The sequence below is a fragment of the Stegodyphus dumicola genome, chromosome 2 (assembly GCF_044657685.1).
Source record: "Stegodyphus dumicola isolate Sdum_Otavi_A_Nest chromosome 2, ASM4465768v1".
Lineage (NCBI taxonomy): Eukaryota > Metazoa > Arthropoda > Arachnida > Araneae > Eresidae > Stegodyphus > Stegodyphus dumicola.
The window spans coordinates 201626946-201649581 of NC_140769.1; the positions used below are offsets into that span (position 1 = coordinate 201626946).

Below are 22636 nucleotides of genomic sequence, written 5' to 3' on the forward strand. Positions count from 1 at the left end.
TTGTTTGACATTCTCATCAGATTTAGAACATATGCTGTTGCTATCTGTGCGGATATAGAAAAAATGTATAGACAAATTCGTGTGCATCAAGAAGATACAAATTTTCAGCGCATTCTTTAGAGAAATCATGTGAATGAACCAATTCAAGAAAATCGACTATTAACGGTGACATATGGAACTTCCGCTGCACATTTTTTATCAACCCGTTCTCTTCTCCAGTTTAGTTTTAGATGAACAAAGAGATTTTCCAAGGGCTTCGGAAGTTATCAAATCTGATTTTTATGTGGATGATCTTTTAACAGGTGCTGCGTCAAGAACTGCTGCCAAAAATTTAATACATGGCATAGATAATCTAATGCCTAGAGGAGGCTTCATGCTTCAGAAATTGTCCTCTAACATGCCTGATGTGTTAGAAGGAATACCACAAGAACTCAGAGAAAATGCATTTCAGATAGACATTTGCAAGGAACAATCAAGAAAGGTGTTAGGAATAAACTGGCATCCCCAAAGTGACACATTTAATTTTAACATTCTACCTTCTGTAATTTCAGTTGTCACTAAGTTGAATGTGCTGTCAGAAGTTGCCAGACTCTTTGATCCCTTAGGCTGGTTAGCCCCCGTTATTATTTTTGCAAAAATATTTCTTCAAGACTTGTGAACTGACAAGTTAGATTTGGATGAAATTCTTAATCCACAACGATCGACCATTTGGAGTCGTTTTCAGGAAAAGTTAAATTCGCTTCGCAATTTAAAAATTCCTAGAATGATTTTAATTAATAATCATTGCAAGATAGAATTACATGCCTTTTGTGATTCATCTGAGAAGGCGTATTGTGCAGTTATTTATGCTAAATCGTTTTCTGAAGAAGAATGTAAGGTATCATTGATATGTGCAAAAACAAGAGTTGCACCACATAAAGCGCAATATTTCCGCGACTAGAACTATGTTCTGAACTATTGCTAGCAAATTTACTTAAGATAATGATGAAATGTTTAAATGTTCCTGCTATTAATTGTTTTCCATGGTCAGATTCTACTATCACTTTATTTTGGATTGCATCTGAATCACGGAGATGGCTTCCTTTCGTAGCCAATCGAGTATCGAAAATTCAAACTGCCTTTCCTGAAGTGAAATGGAATCACGCTCAAGGAAAACGTAATCCTGCTGATTATGGTACTAAAGGATTACAACCTAATGAATTGATTGAATATGATCAATGGTTCAATGGACCTTTCTGATTACAGAATTTTAATCCGGAATCTGTATTGGATGAACAAATGAAACTGAACAGTCAAGAAGTAGCCAAGGAAGAAAGGAAATACATTATTTCTAATTTAGTTAAAATCGATGATGACTCTTTTCTTTGCAAATTTTCATCTTGGATAAAATTATGCCGTATCGTTGCTTACTGTTTACGATTTATCAACAATTGTTTAAAACGCACTTCTAAGAAAACAGGATTTCTTGTCAGTGAAGAACTTAATAATACGAGTTGTACGATAATAAGAATTTTACAACATTCTGAATTTCGTGACGAAGTATTAAGCTTAAAGAGTGGAAATTCTGTGAAATCGAATAGCCGAATACTTTCCTTAAGTCTGTTCCTTGATGAAACAGATATTATTCGTGTTGGAGGACGATTGAGGAATTCAAATATTTTGGAAACTCAAAAACATCCTATGCTCATTCCTAGTGAGGGGTAACTTCGGTACTTTCTTGTACCCGGCACAAGAGTAACGGGTACAGACAAGTACCCGGTACAAAATACCCGTTACTCAAGTAACCGTTACTTTGAAAAATACTGAAAACCGATTTCAAGTACCGAGTACCCAAGTAACGATTTGGAGTACCGAAGTAACGAAATACCATAGTAACGGTTTGCTGTACCGGAGTACCCTAGTAACAGTTTGCTGTACCGGAGTACCCTAGTAACGATTTGGAGTACCGAAGGACCCTAGTAACGATTTGAAGTACCGAAGTGCCCTAGTAACGATTTGGAGTACCGAAATACGCAGCTAACGATTTTGCGCACTGAAGGAACTCTGCCACGTCACCACGTGTTTGATGTTATCTGTACGGAGTAAGATTTTGAATATTAGAAAACATGTCAACTACGGAAGTGTCTGAGGAGCAGGAGAGCGCGGCGGGTTGTTTCTGGTGTTGGGTTTGTGTAGATTGTCTTTGATGGCCAGTGGGAGTTGGGAGGATTGACGCGGGAAGTTGGATGGATGGAAACATCTTCGCTTTCGGTTGTGTCTTGTGTGCAGGTGCAGCAAAATCGATGGGTGCTCTAGCAATGCCGGCGACAGTGACTCCAACTGTTACTATCCCCCCACACACAACGAACCCGTTTCGGTACAGAAGTAACGAATACCGATTTCGGTACTGAAGTAACGAGTACTTGGATGTACCGATTTTCAGTACCCGTTACAAAATACCCGGTTCGGTAGTACCGACTCATCACTGCTCATTCCTCAAAAACATTTCAATCCTATGCTCATCATTACACATTATCACGAAATGTATTTGCCTACACCTCCTGCACTTTTACATTCTATAATAAGACAAAGATTTTGGATTGTCGTTGCTAGATCTAAAATAAGAAAAATTATTAAGAATTGTATTGTTTGTTGTAGACATCGTGCCCAAGTTCCAAAACAAATAATGACCGACCTATCATCGTCTAGGCTTACAGCTTCACGAGCTTTTTTCGAGTTGGGATGGATTTCGCCGGCCCATTTATGATAAAACATAGAGTAGGCCGTGGTCAAAAGGCTTTCAAGTGTTGTGTTTGCATTTTTGTCTGTTTTAACACTCGAATAGTTCATCTTGAGGTCGTCGAAGATCTTTCTTCTAAAGCTTGTGTGGAAGCATTAAAACGGTTTACATCCAGGAGAGGAAAACCAAAGTAAATATTTATTGACTGTGGGACGAACTTCAAGGGTGCTAGCAAGGAAATACGTAAGGCTGCCTTGTTACGTCAGAAAAACGAACATCTCCATCCATCTAAGTTATTTATTGTTTAATTCAACATATTAGAATAATTTGAAATACTTGGTTTGGAAAGCTAATATTTAATTGTTAGTACGATTGAACTACAATGTTTAAACCAACAGAAATGTCTTTCATGTGCTAGTCTTTTGATTTAAAAAATAAAATAAACATAAATTTGAATTTTTTCTGCAACATAATTTTTATTACTGTTTACATATGTTTTGATAAGTAAAATATTTGAAATAAAAATATATAAAATTTGAAATAAAATACATTTAAAATATTTGAAATTTAGTTAATTAAAATGAGAAGTTTAAAGAAAACTTTTCATTTCTTACATTAAATAAATCCAGCCCGTCCAGCTGCTTTCAGAATGTGCATTCAGCTCGGGTGCAATTTTGAGTTTGAGACCATTGATTTATTGAATTTTTTGATACCTTCCAAAGTTCAAAGTTAAAAATCATAATTTCTTTTTTTAAACGAATTTCTAAATTTCCGTAGCTAATTTGCGTGTCTTAATTTTTTTCACCCAAGGGGAGTCCCCCAATTACTCCACCTTTATGCGGCGAATGTATAAAACATCTTCATACTTGGAGGTGTAAGTCTTCTGCCAAGAGCTGTTAAAATAAAGGCAGCGTAAAGACTTTGTAAGGTATTTTGTTTTAATTAACTAGCTGTTATGACGGAAGCCTTTACTATAACTTTTTCCTTCTGTATTCCTCACAAGAATTCAAATTAGTTGTTTCGTGTATTTAAGCTAAGGTTTAGTTTAATTTATTTGATTAGGGTAAAGCACTCGAGGGCTATCTGCTTAAGGGGAGGGATGGCTTCGTGAAGGACTTTCTATGATTTACATTAAGGATATGAATGTTTAGATTAGAACTTCTGGCTGCCGCGTTTTGCTTATACTTCACAATCTGTAGCCCTACCTATGTAATATTCCGGCTTTAGCGTTTTCTTAGTCGATGACGTAAAATACTCGCCGGTAATTTCTGGTTCAAATTAAGTAATGTATTTTATGTGTAGTTTTAGACTACGTTATCTACGTATGAATTTAACTGTCTGTTATGTTAATTTAAATACCTACATGAAGTGGAAATTTCATCTGGAACACAAGTTGTGCCTGTTCCTTTAAATTTATGACTGAATCAAAAGGTTATCTTAACCTTCTTCAGTATTTTGTGAGTCATTTAAGATGTAGCGAATAACTCGTTATCGCTAATTATAACTCGTTGTTGCATTGTGACTTATCTCACTTGTCTGACAATAATATCAGAAAAATCCCACGAAATTCGTCGTGGCAGGGAGAGCAAGATTGCTCCTGTCGTTGGCAAGTCTTGAACACCATACAGGTGACATTACGATTTCACTCTGTTCCGCCCCTAATTTTGATGGAGAGCACCCCGGGGAAGGCAGGTCCGAGGGTCTCCCACCCCTCTCTCTACCATCAACCTCTCGAGAGGACTTTCGGCTCGCCATATATTCAGAGTGCCCATGCCGCAAAGATTATACATTTACAAACAGCCATGCCTTCTCCGGGATTCGAACCAGGGCCCTTCGGTACCGCAGTAGGCTCTTCTAACCACTCTACCATTTGGGCGGCCGTTACTAGTCTAGTAGAGTTTGTAAGGCGTTAGCTTCTAGTTGCAAGAGAATAATCCTATAACTTTTATGGATTTATGGACACGCTGTATATATATGTGGTTAGTTCAACACAGCCACCAGAGGATATCACGTGTGCGCCGAAAGCCAGAGCAAGGTAAAAGACAGACAGATGTTGTTTCCACTCGAAGATGGTAATAAAAGAACTCTTAAAATAGCAAGCGCGAGTAGGCGCCGAGTTGCTATTTAAATACTAAAAGAACGAGAACGCGCAACGGTACTGCCATTCAAATTCAAATCTGTAGTTTTCTATTATTATTCATTAAATGTCTGTGGTGTGGACGTTTGGAAGTGTTATTTACTTAAAAATATCATTTTCAACTCCCCACCCACCCACACACACACACATATATATATGAATGCATGACAATATGTCTATCAAACGCAAAAAGAAGGTTATATTTTTATGAATTCAATATCATATCTGTTACTGATTTTTTTCTCAGTGATAAAGGACAGAAATTTGCTTCCTCACTTGCAAAATTTGTCGTCTTTTTTTTTTTTTTTTTTTTTTTTTGGTTCTCGACTTTTCTCTTATTTCAAGTAAAGTTAGATATTTTTACTTATTACTGCAAAGCACGGAAGGACCGTATGTGTCAAGAGTGCCATCATGAAAGAATTTCTGAAGAAAGTGTGTATTTACGTTACACGTAGATTCCGGCTCGTTACCTACCTGGTGTGGACAAGTATAAAAGGATATGAAATTTTCCCTTTACTTCCACTTAGTTGAAGCAAGACATTCAATTGTAATTTTATCGTTAACATACGCTTATCACAAACGATAAAATGTGGAAAAAAAGCCAGATGGCACCTACATGTTCTAGGAATTGTGTATACATACAAAGCGAAACCATTTATCACGTTAATGATAAGGTAAAAATCTGCTTTATTGGCGAAAAACATGTTATTAACATCATTATTAGTCTTGATAATATCATATACAGATGGAAAGGAGTTTCGTTTTTTTCTTCTTCATATTCAAAAAGGTAAACTCAGTGTGCTATGAAATTAATTTTAATTTAATCAACTCTTTTCAAAAAAAAAAATTCCTTATGGATTATTAACTCTATTATGAATTTAATCTAGAGGTACAGAACTTGCAGCCTTGTAGACCGATATCTAAGGCATTTTAAATTTATTCAAATTTTGTTGATAAAGGGTTTTTTTCGGAGAGGGTAAATATGTTTACTTTCGTCTTTCAATATTTTAATTTTCGTTTCACAATAAATAAAATACAAAAAAAAAAAAAAAAAAAGTTCAATAAAATATCTCTGGCAAAGTGAGGATCTTTAATAAAACATGGGTAAAAATTATAAGGGCAATACTGACATATGACTTGAGTTAGCATTAATATAACTCTGTAATTTACACACGCTTTGAGTATCATGCATGAAATATATTTCCTTAATTTTAAAACCATCGGTTGTTTCGAATCTTCATTTTCCTTCCCAATCAAATTAAGAAGCTCATTAGATAAGAAACGAAAAATACCAATTTAAAATAAAGTAATCCAAATCTTTCTGAATTCGCTTTAGCTGTGTTTTTATTTCAATTGCCTACGCATTATAGTGAAACTTTCCAAGGACTCAAACATTTTTAAAACGATTTTGGTCATACGTTGAAGTGTTAGCCTTGAAGAATATTGTTATGAATTATCCAGCTACGGTAAGATAGCTGCGACTAGGGATAGGGGGCCCAATCGATAAATCCTGGTGGTGACGAATTATTGTCCACCACCTTCTAGTTCTGGCCCCACTGTAGAGTCATTAGGTTATTTTGAAGCAGGAGACATGAAAAGGAGCAATGACCTCATCGGAACTCGAACCTGGATCTCTCGAATATGCGAGGAGAGTGCTACCGTTACACCACAAAGGCATGTTGAAAAGAGGGAGAAAATACCTTATAACTTCAATGTACATATTACTGAGTTGATATTTTCCTGCTGGAACTTCAATTGTTTGTTTTTTTAGCAAAGAGACACATCGAGAGTTTTAATTTTATATTTTCTTTTCACATGTATCAAATATTATTTTTAGATGCTCTAAATGTTCTTCAAAATTCTCGAAAAATACTATGATAAAAATAGTCATACTATCATCAAAATAATTTGAAGTAAACTGAATTTACTCGGAGCTCTTTCAAAAACAGCTGGGAAATTTCGCCAACTGAAAGGGAATCTGTTAATTCATAAGGACTAAAATTTGTGGTAAATGCTAAATTTTCAGTATCTTTTTCATTTAACTTTATATGCCAATAACTAGATGCTAAATCAGACATATATATACAACTAGCCAATAATAATTATGGAGCACTATTAATATTAGCCTATGCACGCTTCAACGTCAATCTTCCTTGCATCTAAATTATTTTTATACATATAATACATATATCTATACAGATTACAACACTCTGAAGGAATCATGCGAGTAAACTGAAACTTATGTTAAATGCAAAGCATGGTATGAAAATAATTAGTATGTCAAAATGCTAGTACATAAGTGGGTTGAATAGCTACCTCTAAATTGTCATGTTAGTCGTATAAATGGAGGGTGTTAAAATAATCTTAAATACAGCCATTACTTATTACCGAATCCCTTGCACAATGAAGCCACTGCAAGTCTTATTTATGTCACCACCAAGGAAGTATTTTTATTTATATCTGCCCACAACCCATCTAGCCACCTGATGTCAAATTAGGACCTTCACAATTTCACTGCCGCCGAAGTATCGACAATATTTGCGGGGGACTTTAATTCACAGTCCTACCTGGCATTCTAGATATGCAAATACCAAGGACAGAATCCTGCGGAGTTTTACTGATCAAAATGGTATTAAGAGAGTAGGATACCTCTGCTGAAATATATACAACCTTCTAAAGGCTTAGATAGCTGTAGGGCACTTGTGGTTAGGTGGGTGAGCTACTTCCCACAAACAAACCGAAGTCTTAGATATTCTTCCCTTAAAAGGAATTCAACTTACGCCTCAGCTGAAAGCCATAGAAGAGCTTACCTCCAGTTAATTTTTATTTCCTACGGATTGTATTTATTACCTCCAAAATTTCAAAAAATGACAAACGGGGAAAAATTCCGAGTAAGCTGAGCTCAGTACAATACAAACCGCGTTAACCGTACTATTTCAGACATAGAATCAGCCATTACAAAACTTAACAGAGATTTTAAATATGTCTTAGAAGCCTCAAGAAAATCTATTCTACAAGAAAACAGTAATAAATTACCAGATAGCATTCTAAATAAGATTAAACTGAAAAACCGTATAAGGAAACAGTGTAGCTCTCACGTGATCCAAACCTGAAAAGAAGCGTCAATAATCTCGTAAGAGAAATCACTGAAGACACTGCGGATTACCATTCTTAAAATGGAAAGCGCTGATAAATATCATGACTGTCAAATGAGATATCGTCAAGAAAACCGCTCGTTCATTAAGAACCGAGCTCACAAACCAAATGCGTACGGGAAATCAGATGGTGCAAAGCGAGAAAGAAGTTCCTGAATTAGCAGAGACCTTTCACTCCGAACATGACCAATCATTCACTGCATGATGAAGAGAGTAAAAATGATCTTGCTTTATTCTTAAAATCCATAGCAACAATTCCGCACAACACGCGAAACGAAGTCTTCAATATCATCAATAAATTAGACATCAAGAAAGCCAGAATCATGGATGGTATTTCAAGCAGAACTATTAAGAAGGCACCTAGGAAGATTCTTGTCCTAATTGCCACCATTGTGTGCATTCTGCAGTGGTGGACACAGCAGTTTAAGCATACAGTGATCATTACATTACTAAAATCCTTAAAAAAACCAAGGCAGCCTTCTAGTTATCATTCGATTAGCCTCCTTCCCTGCCTAGGGAAGATATTTGAACGAATTATTTACAGAAGACTGACGGAACACTTTGAAATCAACAACATTATTAATAATAACCAATTCGGATTCAGGCCAGGACACAACCCCATTATGCAAATCTTGAATGTCGTAGAGACCGTAGCTGATGCATTCGTTAAGAAATAATGCATATCGGAGTCATTTTCTGATATGGAAAAGGTTTTCCATCGTATATGGCATGAATGTCTCTTTTACACACTTCTCAAAATCAGCTTACCAATTGCAGTGGTCATTAAAAGGTTACCAACTGAAATGTTAAACTATTCAAACAAAAGTAGTAGACTTCCTCTCAAGTAAAAGGATTATTTGTGCAGAAGTCCCACAAGTTTCGGTCTTAACGCTTGTCTCTTTAACAATTATACAAGTGACATACCGAAACCACTCAATGGAAAAGGTGTGAAATATGTAGATAATGCGGCTGTTACGAAGAAATCAATCAGACCTAGCTTGCAATTTCTAATTTACAATTGAGTCTGAGCACAATTGCACACTAGTGTGACTTATGGAAATTTAAAGTTAATACAGATAAGTGCAGCGTTGTCCTATTCAGACTTTAGAAGAAGAACCAGCAAGTGAATCTAAACCTCAAGATTAATAATCAGACTTTCCGATACTCTTTTACGGTTGTACATTCCATAAAATATTTAGGATTTGTTTTAGACGAACAGCTAAATTTCAAACAACACGAAAGCAGTTAAACTAAGCAAACGCTGCTTACATGGCGGTTTACGGTTTCATAGTGAGAAAATAAAACTTAGATTTATGCATCAAAAGAACCTTATATGTCGCTTTAATTCGTCCTATTTCATTCTATGCAGTCACCGTTCAGCGTTTTGAAAGACAAAACAAAATCCTGAGAGCAATTAGTAACGCACCGTGGTTTGTGGGAAATCGACTCCACCAACATCATGAAATACCGCAAGCACAAGATTATATTCTTGCAAGTTCTCAAAATTTCTTTAGGAAAATTATAAACACTAATTATGCTCATAATTTCTGAGTTATCTGACTACGATGCTACTATTGACAATATCTTTAAATGCTTCATGCACAATTCATCACAATGCTGCATATTAATCTGCATTTTGATCGCACCTGTATATCTTCGCTTTAGTACCTAAATTGAATTGCATTTCATTTCTATTCTTCCATTGCTCCTATGCTGTGTACATAAAAGACTTCAAGGATTTTTGCATCCCTCCATTTCGTGTTTTCTATAGCTACTAATTGACACATTACAGCAAATCTTCTATCTGACAGCCGAAACAACTTTGACTCGGACTAACATCTATTTCTGCGATGGAATTAAAGAGTAAAATGCTATGATAGTCACAATAATTTGCCACAGAGCTTAATGTTTTCGCCGGTTACGGCGTCGTTTTGCGATTATGTATTGATGAAGCCAACGGTCTAGAGATGTTCAGAAAAAAATCAACTGGAAGCATACTTTTTCCAAAGCCACGGTCAGCAATCGAACGGGGGCAAATGCTCGGTCTGTAAGGAGAAGAATTTTTATTATGATAAAATCACAGCTTATACGGAACATAATGCCTGATCATTGATGCCTATATAACAACAGTAGGCTCTAAAGAACCTGACATGTTGCAACCCTGGCAGAGGATCATGAAATTTTATGTCGACAATGAATCATACATACTTCACCCGACTGACAGTGACGGAAGATGTAGCTTCGTTTTGACATCGCGTAACGTTACAAAGCAACAGTTTGCATAACGTTATAAAGCAGAAGTTTTGTTTTAAACAACAAATTAGAGACATACTTTTATAAAACGGACTTACAAATGCAGCATTAGCCTTATTTTGAAACATTTGAATTGCGATCCTCAGAATTGTGACACTATGCTAATATGACTGATATGGAGTGGTGCTTATTTAGCATTATGATTTAAGTAGTAAATATCTTTTTCCCTTGTTCCAACATTTTGCATTGTCCTATGTAGCAATTCTTGGTTGGTTTTAGGATGGAAAGATTCACCACCAGGTAAAAAATGAAAATTGTTCAATTCAGTTTTGAAAATCAACATTGCATTAGTTTAAGGCCAGAAAACACGCCATAGCATCTATTATGTCTTCTATCAGTTTACCGACTGATTTAATCTAGACATATGGGTCCAAAAAAATGGAGCTTCTCCTCTACACAGCCCCACAGACAATGATTCTCTCTAAGAAATTTTTTTATAATCTCTTTGTTAAGTTTAGGATTATATATCTTTAGATTGCCAATAGATGGCGGTAGTGTTTGTTTGTAAAAAGAAACTGTGATGTCAATTATGTATATGTATCAGTTCGTCTTTGGTGTTCGTGAATAAATGTTGTGTGGAAGAACGCTCCTCTGTTTATTACTTTAACTGCGATCCAGTCTGATTTATTAGAGATTTACACATATTTTGTTTATGGTGCCTGCAAACCGGGATTATTACGAACCAGAAAATCGACAGACTGAATATTTCGAAAATGGAGGGCGTTCTTGAACATTTGGAAAAGAAACGATCGGTTGTTAGACAATTAACTACGAAACTGATAACCAAAGTCGAATCGAATTTAGCAAATAATATTCCGCTAAATGAGAAAATTGAGATAATCGAGGATTTATATGAACAGTTAATTGAGAAAATCAATGAACTGAAAAGTTTAGATTCAGAAATAGAAACGCAAGTAACTTCGGAGGAGATTGAAAATGAAGTTACCTTAAGTCAAGAATACCAGGATAAAACTGTTATATGGAGAGGAAGAATGCAACGATTTTTGAAGAAGAATTCGGAATCTTCTAGAACAGTTCATCAGAACGAAACGGCTAATGTTGCACTTCCAGTTGAAACGAAAACAGTGAAGTTGCCACGTCTGCAAGTCGGAACTTATTACGGAGATTCGTGTAAATGGTTAGACTTTTGGAACCAATTCGAAAATACAATTCATAATCATGGTGGATTGAGAAAAACTGAAAAATTTGCGTACCTAAAATCCTTACTTGGAGGTAATGCTTTAGCTGCCATTTCCGGTTTCGCTTTAAGTAACCAGAATTATGATTCCGCAATAGAAATATTGAAAGAACGTTTTGGAAGACAAGATGTTGTTATCACCTCGCATATGAATAAATTATTATCCCTTGAACCAGTGGGAAACATTTCAAATGTTAAAGCACTGCGTAAGCTGTACGATGAATGCGAAGTCAACATTCGAAGTTTAGAATCGTTAAACGTTACTTCTGGAAGTTATGGAAATATTCTCTGTCCTATCATTTTGCAGAAATTTCCAGAGGAATTAAATTTGGAATTTAATCGAAGTCGAAATATGGAAGCAGGGTTTGATATAAAGGAACTTATCGAATTCTTAAAAAAGGAAGTTAACTGTCGAGAAGCTGCAAGTTTAATGAACTCTGCGAAAACGAATCAGAAACCATACTTTCGTCAAAACGAACAACGCACGAAAGTTTATCCGAATTATAAACCGAAAGTTCCGACTGCTTCAGCTTTATCAACAATTGGATACAAATGTATATTTTGTGACAAAGAAGATCATACGAAATATAAATGTACTGAGGTGAACGCTGATGAGAAACGCAACATTTTGAAACGTACAGGAAAATGTTTTCTGTGTTTTGGATGTAAACATTTAGCTATCAACTGTAAGAACACACAGTTTTCATGCAAAAAGTGCCGCGGTAAACATCATGAAAGTGTGTGTGTGAATCTCGCATCAGCTGTCTCCAGTGCAAAAAATAAAGAAACCGAAACATCGGCGGAAATTGTTCAAAATTCTTCTGCCAAAACTGGATCTAATATTATGCTTCAAACGGTGTATGCTGTGGCTGAGGGCAGAAATAAGAATTGTATTGTGAGATGTCTTCTTGACGGCGGTAGCCAAATCTCTGCAATTCGAGAAGATTTATCAAGAAAATTACAGTTACCAGTGAAAGGAGAAACTGTTTTAAATCTACATAACTTCGGTGAAAAGAACGGAAAATATTGGCGTTGAAAGAAAGTTGAACTTACGCTCCGAAATATTAATGACCCTGAAAAATCCATAAATCTCGAAGTCATTGAAATACCAGTCATAACAAATGCCGATATACGAGTACGAGATGTAGAAATCAAATCCAAACTCCAAGCATTCGGCGTCACTTTGACAGACTGCGGCGGCGCCGATGGGATGAATCATAATTCCGTTTTAATCGGCGCGGACATTATGTGGAAAATAGCAAGCGAAGAAATAAAAAGGATAAACAGAAATGCCGTAGCTATGAAAACCTTGTTTGGGTGGCGTATACAAGGCAAATTTCCTTCATCAGACTTTCAAATCCATGATGCGTGTTTAAACGTAAGTGTAGAAGAGAAACTTCTAAAAAGCGTCGAATCGTTTTGGAATATTGAATCTATAGGAATTAAAAATATTTCTGACGAAGAACAAAATGAAATAAATGGCCTTGCAAATATTTAACAACTCGATTACACAAAAGGGTGATAGATACGAAGTTAGACTTCCATGGAAAGATCAGAATGTGACTTTAAGAGACAATTTTAAGAATGCTGAAAGACGGTTCTTAAATCTGATCAAACAATTTAAATCAAACTTGAACTTTTATGCGCAATATAAAGAAGTGATTGACTATCAGCTTAAGGAAGAAATCATAGAAAAGGTCGATCTTGGTACTCCATCTGGGAGACGAACTTACTACATATCTCACCGTGCTGTCATCCGTGAAGATCATAATTCTACGAAACTTCGCATTGTTTATGATGCTTCTTCAAAGGAAAAAAATCATGAATCTGTAAATGATAATTTACTACAAGGACCAAATCTTCTTCCTGAACTTTTGAAAGTTTTAATAAATTTTCGACTTCATCGAATTTCATTTACATCAGATATTGAGAAAGCGTTTTTACAAATTTCTGTTGCACCTGAAGATCGGGATTCAATGCGATTTTTGTGGATTAATGAGAATTCAAGTTTGAGCAATCCGAGAATTCAAGTTTATCGGATGTGTCGTGTAATTTTTGGAGCAAAATCAAGTCCATTTTTGCTGAGCGCTTGCATTAAGCATCATATAAAGAAATTTGAAGACATCCATCCCAGAACTGTAGAAATGTTAGAAAACTTCATGTATGTTGACAATTTTATTTGTGGATCAGATACGGAGGAGGAAGCTATACAGATATATCATGAAGCCAATGATATAATGAAAAAGGCATCAATGACTTTGACCAAATGGAATTCTAATTCGGATACTGTAAAAAAACCAGTATAAATCAAGTGACAACTTCGTTAACTTTAAATTGCCTGACTGTGATTCCCCCTCAAAGATTCTTGGACTTCAATGGGATACAATTAAGGATATCTTCTGTTTTAATGCACAAGACGTTATTGATTTCATTCAGTCAAATGACCAAACAAAACACTGTGTGTTAAAAGCTGCTTCAAAAATCTTCGATCCTGTTGGGTTTCTTGCTCCATATGTTATTCAAGCAAAAGTTCTGTTTCAGGATTTATGGCTGAAAGGTGTTGATTGGGATGAAATTATCCCACCAGAATTGCAAGACAAGTGGAATAAATGGTATAGGCAACTATGTGATCTACCTAATATCCAGATACCTCGGTGGTATTTTCGTGATGTTGATGAAACACTGGAACTACATTGTTTTTGTGATTCATCTCAAAGTGCTTACGGAGCAGCAGTGTACGTGAAATTCCGTAGCTTAAAATATTGTGGAACAAGTTTAGTGATAGCCAAGAGCAGAGTGACACCCCTGAAAAAATTATCTTTACCAAGACTCGAGCTCATGGCAGCAGTGTTAGGTGCAAGACTTGTAACTACAGTCCGTGTGCATTTTACTCAAGCTAAGATTCATTTATGGACAGATTCTCTTATTGTGCTTCATTGGATAAAGAACTCACCACGGCGATGGAAAACATTCATACAAAATCGAGTGTCTGAAATTCAAGACAAAACATCCCCGAGCATGTGGCATCATTGTCCTGGCTCAGATAATCCAGCCGATAAAATTACACGCGGTGTTAAAGTGAGTGATCTTATAGTAGATTGAGTGTGGTGGCATGGACCTCCATGGCTTCATCAAGATGAAATAAATTGGCCTAAAGTGAACAAGCATTGTAGCATAGTAGATAGTGTTGAAAGAGTTGTGACTCAAGTTACTAGCAGTGTTCAACCTTTACAACCTGTGTTAAAAATAGAAAACTTTAGTGACTTAGGTAAACTTTTAAGAGTCATGTCATATGTATTTAGATTCATTAATAATTTAAAGTCACAGAATAGAGTGATTGGTCCTGTGACCAAAAATGAAATATGTAACGCTATGTGTTATTGGATTATCTTATCACAAGGTGAGTATTTTTTTGAAGAGTTGAATGATGTTAAATGTAAAAAACCATTGTCTCATAATTCCAAATTGTTTGGGTTAAATCCAGTAATGGATGAAAAGGGTTGTTTAAGAGTTGGAAGTAGATTAGTGAAATCATCATTAGATGTCGATGAAATTCAGCCTATAATATTATCAAATAATTATTTTTCTCGTTTAATTATTTTGAATTGTCATGAAAAGGTACTTCATAGTGGTGTAAATGAAACTTTAGTGCAAGTAAGAGGGAAATTTTGGATTTTAAAAGCCAGACGTTTTGTAAAATCTGTGTTACATGATTGTAGATTTTGTAAAAAATATAATGCTAAAGCTGGACACGAGATATCGGCTCCTCTTCCTGCTGATCGAGTGGAGAAAGCTCAACCATTTGAGGTAAGTGGCATAGATTTCGCTGGCCCTTTGTATTTAAAGGATGGTACAAAAGTGTATATTTCATTGTTTACCTGTGCAGTGACTCGAGGAGTCTATTTAGAATTGTTATCAAATTTAAGTACAGAGTGCTTCATTCAAGCCTTACGTAGATATTTTGCACGTAGGGGTATTTGTAGAGTTATATATTCTGATAATGCTAAAACCTTTAAGACTGCTGATCGTGAATTAAAATATTTGTATAAATTATGTAAAGATGAAAAGGTTCTAAATTTCCTTGGTAAAAATGGGTTTGAATGGAAATTTATTGTAGAAGGTGCTCCTTGGTGGGGCGGATTCTGGGAACGTTAGGTAAGATCTGTAAAAACTTGTTTAAAACGTATCTTAGGTAAAGCTTCTTTATATTATGAAGAACTGTATACTGTTTCAGAAGTCAAACAACAAAAATCAGCGTTATATTTACAAAATTATATTTACAAAATTTTACTGTATACTGTCTTAATTGAAGTTGAAGCTGTTATTAATTCTAGACCTATAACTTATGTATACAATGAACCAAATGAACCTGATCCTCTTTCACCATCTCATTTTATAACTGGATCTAGATTAACTGTTTTACCTTCACCTGAATCTAAACTAGAATCTACAAGATCTCAGTTGATTAAAAGATGGAAGCATAGGCAATTAACATTAGAGCATTTTTGGAAAAGGTTTTATAAAGAATATTTGTTAGAATTAAGATCAGTTATGTTTTCAAAACCTCCAAAGAATTCTCCCGTGTTTTAAATTAATGATGTACTTGTACGAGAAGATAATGTGAAATGCTGTAACTGGAAGATAGGTAGGATTAAGGAATTATTTCACGGAAGAGATGATAGAATTAGATCTTGTGAGATTCAGTTAGATAAGGGTGTTGTTAGAAGACCAATTGAAAGACTTTATAATCTTGAAGTTCAATAAAATTGATGCATGGGGGGGAGTGTTAAGTTTAGGATTATATATCTTTAGATTGCCAATAGATGGCGGTAGTGTTTGTTTGTAAAAAGAAACTGTGATGTCAATTATGTATATGTATCAGTTCGTCTTTGGTGTTCGTGAATAAATGTTGTGTGGAAGAACGCTCCTCTGTTTATTACTTTAACTGCGATCCAGTCTGATTTATTAGAGATTTACACATATTTTGTTTACTCTTAATTTTATGATTTTTAGAATTTAACTGGCCATCGCTATCTCCAGATTTGAAGTTCTCGTTTTTTCCCTCGGGCTACTTAGAAGAAAAATATATGTAAGTCTCGAATCATACAGCAGCTTGAAACAAGTCTTCGAAGATCAAGTCTAGAAACAGGACCCGAAATTCTAACAAGACTTATGGAAAAAAAAGTCATGTCCAGCCGTATAATAGTCTCCATTTTCCAGCTGTTATTTTCAAAACATAAATATAAACATTTTCATAAACTGTATTTAGTGTTAAGAACGACAAAAAAGTAAGTAGCGTTAAAAGAAAAAAAGTTATTATTTAAATTATAACGTTGATTTTGTGTGACACTACACAATTTAGCATTTCTTAGTTAAAAAAAAGGCCAGGCTACACAGGCTAAGAAGTCTTCTTTTGTAACAAATATTAGACAAAGAACGCGAGATCTATGCAATCTGTCCAAGGAAAGAGAATTTCAAAAGAAACCGTCCCGTAATCACGTTGGAATTTGGATTCTTGTCGAACTGCCAGTATTAAGAGATTTTACCTCTCAACCGCTGATGTTTGTAGCAAAAAGTATTTAGCAGAATTAATTCGCAAGAAGGTTTGGTTGCAGTACGATATTTCATTGTATTACGATACTTAATTAGGATAATTAATGTGAGGCTGCCTCACATTACTACAGCCATCAGTCGAATAGAAATTTCTCTAGTGGGTCTCAAAAAACTCTGTTCCCGTTATTGAACTTTTAACAAGTACTGAATTAACGCAATAAATGATGCCTTTTTATCATATGACTTCATATTTCATTTATTTTTTGTTGGTAGTATTCAGGAATTCATAAGCTGCTTATTATCAAATGGTCTTTTCTTGTTGGAAGCATTGCCAACAAAAATATAGTTTATGTTTAAAGATAGGTTTGTTTATAGAATAATCGCTTTTGAGTTATTTATGAATTGACAGAGTATTTTTATACATCCGATTTATAGCTTTTCACCAAATGCGTTGAGGTGCGAAATACAAAATGACATTAATTGGTGTATTTCCATTCTTTATAAAATATAGTCTCGTATACTTCGACGTCATGATTTCCCTGCATTCCCTGCAAAAGTTGTACACGTCAGGTTGAAGTCATTTTGTAGATTTGAAGTTTGTTTTTACTTTAATTGACTTCAATGTTTCTTCCGATTGCGTGAAGTATGTGATAATGACCAGAGTGTGTCCAAGATCTTGCAGCCTCTTGGCCAGCGCTGTGTTATATATTTCAACCGGTATAATTCAGTTAGGTGCTGGTGTTATTTTATTGAGATCGAATTATGCGCCATTACTTGTTGGCCCGGATGTGTGGACAGCTCTTTCGGTGAGTCATATTTTTGAGTTGTGTTCTGTTATTTATCATTTGTTTTTGCATTGCGAATGTAAATAAACTGACATTCCTGGTATTGAGGTTTCGAAATGTTGCTGTTTTGGATTTTATGTTTTTTTCTGATCGTGTTTCAGTTCACGGTGAGAGCGGCATGTACCGCCAGAGACCCAGCAACCCCAAAACATTGTAATTTTAGTAAATCGAGAAATGGCTCTAGTGTAGAATTGGGTGCCCCTTCGATTGGCGACAATTTTTTTTTTAATTTTGGGGATGAAACCTCACTTCTGGTTACCACGATAGTTTTAACTTTGTTTTAGCCTCCCGATTTTATTTAAATGAAAATAGATTGATGTGTACATGGACATATTTAAAGCAGTGCGCAATGCCTAGTTTGTGCAATTCTAGGATGTTTTTTAAGTAAAAACAGATCGATGTGTACATGGACACAGATCTTGTGCAATTCTTTACTTCTTATTTTGGTTTTGTGTAGCGGCCATTTTGAAATTGTGCCTATCTGGCGCCGATCTTGGCGTCAAAAAAAGAATCGCCAGTAAACAAGGGGCACCCAATTTTAAACGTTTACCCGAGAAATTAATACTCAACTATTTTAATATCGACTTTTGCCGCATTTACTTAAACGAAATGTCTTAAATCTAACAGCTCTTGAAGCAATGTTTTCTAGATCAAATATGTATTATCGTTAAAACTCCGCAACTAATTGATTAAACAGTTCTTAAAATTGTGTGACCTTTGAAGCAAGAACACGATTATAGTGGTTTTTATGGTTTTAAATTAAACTGTAAATTCTCTCAACCATACTGTTTTAAGATTTACGGATAATCGTATTTTTAGTGATGAGAATATTTACGCCTATTAAAAGTGAAACAACAGTCGATTACGAATTGCATCTTTAAGAATTTTAAGCACGCAATGGCTATCTTTCTATAGAAAGGAATGCCTTTGTAGAGAACGATTGAAGGGAATTGGCTCTTATTAACGTTACATATGTAGTAAACACAAAGACTCTGTTGGTGTTACTCATAGTCAGTTTGCTGGGATATAAACCTAGATCGAACCACCAATGTTAGGATTCTGCTGCTTCCTGCTGACGAGTCTACTGGCTAGTTTGATTTGGTTTCATTACCGGCAAATGGGCTAGCTGCAAGGATGTTTTTATAATTTTCAGTCTACGTTTTGGTTTGGATTAGTTAATTATGCCAAGGCATACTCCTTAGGCTATTTGTTTAAGGATAGGAGGAATTTCTTAGGAAAATTGGTTCAGATAAACGTGGTAAAAACCACGAAAAACGCTCATGCAGCCAGCCTGTTTGTTTGGATTCGAACCCAGGTCGAAACTACCAGTGTTCAAAGATTTTACTTCTTGGCTGCTGGTGGGCCCTTCTCTCTTGGTAACTTAAATAAAACCCGAATCTTTGGAATATGGTAACAGGTAGTTTGGCGACATTTTGGTAAGGCGATAAAGGTTACTAGCTAGGACTTTAGCACTGTACATGGATAAAGTCAAGAGTGTGCGTAGTGCCATTTTTGTGAAATTCTGGGATGTTTTTTTAAGTGAAAATAGGTCGAAGTGTATATGAATACCGTGTACGTGCAATTCTTAAAAACGCGGCAAACAGTTTTCGATTCTGCACTTTCTCCCAATTTCGCACCTAATCTTTGTCATGATTAAGCACTTTTGTTCCATAAAAGTTCTAGCATAAGCGTAATTCGGCTAGCAGATTTTTGGAAAAAAATGTTGAGTTAAAAAAAAAAATGCCTTTACTTCGTGAAAACAAAATGGCGTCCAAACAAAAACTAGCAGGTTGCTGTAGCAGGGTTGGTCGCCAAATTTTCGCCAAAAAATCGCCAAGTTACCATAATCCAAAGGTTAACCCCAGTTTCTGTAGAAAAGTCCTCCATGAAAGTAGCCTATCTCTTAAGCAGAACTCGTAGGTTTAATCCTAGTATACAGTACACACGGGATTTAATGACATTATGATGATTAGTAAACGCTGTGTTTATGATGAGCAGTAAATGGGCCATTTTGGTATTGGCGATTGTATTCTTTGCCTAAATTATTCAGTCATCCTCTTGGAGAGGGTCTTGATTGAAGAATTATAATGCTGAAATTATGACAAAGTACAGTATCTGTTTTCTTGGAGGCAAATTTATAAATTTTGATGCACGAACTACGTAATAACCTTAGGGTGCTTTTGCATAATCAAGCTCTCCAATATATGCATTTATTATTTTACTACTATTAGATATCATGGTTATGCTAAATCTACTATTAACGTGGAGGCGTTTTAAAAAAAAATTATGTCTACTCTGTAAGTTATTTTGAGGACAGGTACTTCGATTTTAATTAAAGTACCACATTTAAAGAACTGTTATTTTGTATCACGATATTACCCTTTCAGTTTAATCCTACGCTGTAGTGTATAATTGGGTGCCCCTTCGATTAGCGACAACTTTTTGAAAAATTTTGGCGATGAAATCTCATTTCTGGTTACCATGTTAGTTTAACTTTGCTTTAGCCTCCTGATTTTTTTAAAATAAAAGTAGGTTGATGTGTACATGGTCAATTTTAAAGCAGTGCGCAATGCCTAGTTTATGCAATTCTGGGATGTTGTCTTAAGTGGAAACAGATCGATGTGTACATGGACACAGAGTTTATGCAATTCTTTGACTTCTTATTTTGGTTTTGTGTAGCGGCCATCTTGAAATTGTGTCTTCCTGGCGCCGATCTTGGCGTCAAAAAAGAATCGCCAAGAAACAAGGGGCACCCAATTGTAAACTTTTACCTAATCCTATTCGGCGACATTATGATGAGCAGTAAACAAGTCAATTTGGTGCTGGCGACAATTTTCAAAATCGCGGCAAGGCCGTACCGTATACTAAGATTTTACCGCTCCTTTTTTTTTTTTTTTTTTTTTTAAAGCCCAGAAGGGCTATTAGTCTGAAAACGGCATTTTGCGTGAAATCAGTTTTCAACTTGCTGCCACCAAATATTATCGCCTTGTATTACATTTAAAAAAGCTAAATAATGAAGAATCTACGTGAATGTATGTATGTATGTTTCTCGCATTGTGAAACAACAACGGTACCTAAAGTCATCAAATTTTGAATAACATAGGACTTCATCTGAACATGGCCACCTGGAAACCCGAATTTGGAATTTGTTTTATTATCTATTTCATATTTTGTAAAACTTTAACGAATTTTTATTAAAAAATCAACAATTTCAAAGCAAGCAGTGGCAACACTGTAGGGAATAAATACTTTTAATCTCCAACGCGCGAGACTGTCTGTCGGAAATTCTAAAGATATGCTGTTTTTAAATATTTTAGCTCAATGTGGCGTTACCCTGAATGCTCTCGAAACGTGTAGGTGTCTGAAAAAATAATCTGTTTGGGCGTAATACAGAATGTGAAAGCTTTCAGATTTTTTTCCCTCCAAATCTTCAGAATGCAGCTTTCTTCTAATGTTCCAAAATGGGTTACATATATTTTTAAATGAATAATTCCTAACTGTGCATTAGTATTTAAATATGCTGGAATGGAATTTTTAAAATTTTCAAAACATTGGAATCAATTTTTTTATTGTACTACTTCTGTGGTTTTATAAATGTTTCTAGTTTGCTTTAAACATAATTCATGTATTTTCATATACTGAATCTAGAAACTACTTCCTCATTTTGGTAGAAAAAAATTCACAAAAAACGTCAGATTTTAATAATTTGCAGTCTTAATTACTTTATCAACTTTTAGAAATGAAATTGCCAGATTAACAAATCAATAAATTTGGGATTGATTTCGTTAGCTTGTCTTATATTTATTGAACCAAGTTTAAGACTCATTAAAATTATGTGAAATAAATTTTAGAAAATGCACAATGTTACTTAACCAAGACAGAACAAGGAAAATGGTTTTGAAGTTCTAGATACTGGGAATTCGGATAACTAGAGTTTTGTTCATTTATTTTTTAAGTAGGCTGTAACTAAATTGCTTTCTGGAATGCAGAAGTTTTAATCAAGTTGATCAGATTCTTTTTTTACCATTTCGGCCATCTGGAAATTGTTACGAGTGGAGAGGGTGAAGGATATGTGTTCATATTATGGATGCAATAAACTAATACTTAATAAGCTTAAATTAAACTTAGCCCTTCAACTCGTTACCGTGCGAGACAGTTCTGGGCTCTTTTAATTGGTTTTATGTATGAATGTCTCTTTGCTTACATTGGATCTAATCATGTCTATTTCTGCGTCGTCAACATTTGTAGGAAATACGTGACCGCCATTTTTAATGCTTTGCACTGGAGAAGTGACTCTCGGTTACCACTTGATGCGATAACAGGGCTCGTAGCCGTCCTTATAAGTGCTTTTAAGTCCTTATATTTGAAAATAAAATATAAAGGCCCGTATAGGTGCTTACGTTTTCTTTAAAGCCCTTATTTTTTTTGTTTTTAGTGCTTATTTTTTGCTTTTAGTGCTTATTTTAATGAACGCGTATTTTTCCTCCCGTACCAAAGCCGAAACTAAATAAACAACTTTTCTTCCTTATATGGAACGTCAGATGGTGAATCCTACTCCCGGAAATAGTTTTCCCCCCTTTCTCTGCTTTAACGTAACCTATGGTACGCGCGAGAGTATAGACAGGTGCACGTCGTTTTTTTGGTCAAAGAATTGCGAAAACCGTAGAAAATTCCGGTAATTCGGTATTCTTTTCCGCCCACCCAAATACTACACAC

General features: G+C 35.3%; 1 protein-coding gene across 3 annotated transcripts in view; it reads left to right on the forward strand.

Annotated features, from left to right (window-relative positions):
* Positions 1 to 17615: 17615 nt before the first annotated feature.
* LOC118182600 (uncharacterized) overlaps positions 17616 to 22636 on the forward strand; it is a 34972-nt gene continuing 29951 nt past the window's right edge. The window contains exon 1 of one of the 3 annotated variants that reach the window (XM_035351973.2): positions 17616 to 17881. In XM_035351973.2, the coding sequence (XP_035207864.1) occupies positions 17729 to 17881 (153 nt within the window). In that variant the 5' untranslated portion in view covers positions 17616 to 17728. The remainder of the gene's footprint in view (positions 17882 to 22636) is intronic. The other 2 variants (XM_035351972.2, XM_035351974.2) reach the window with 2 other exon arrangements.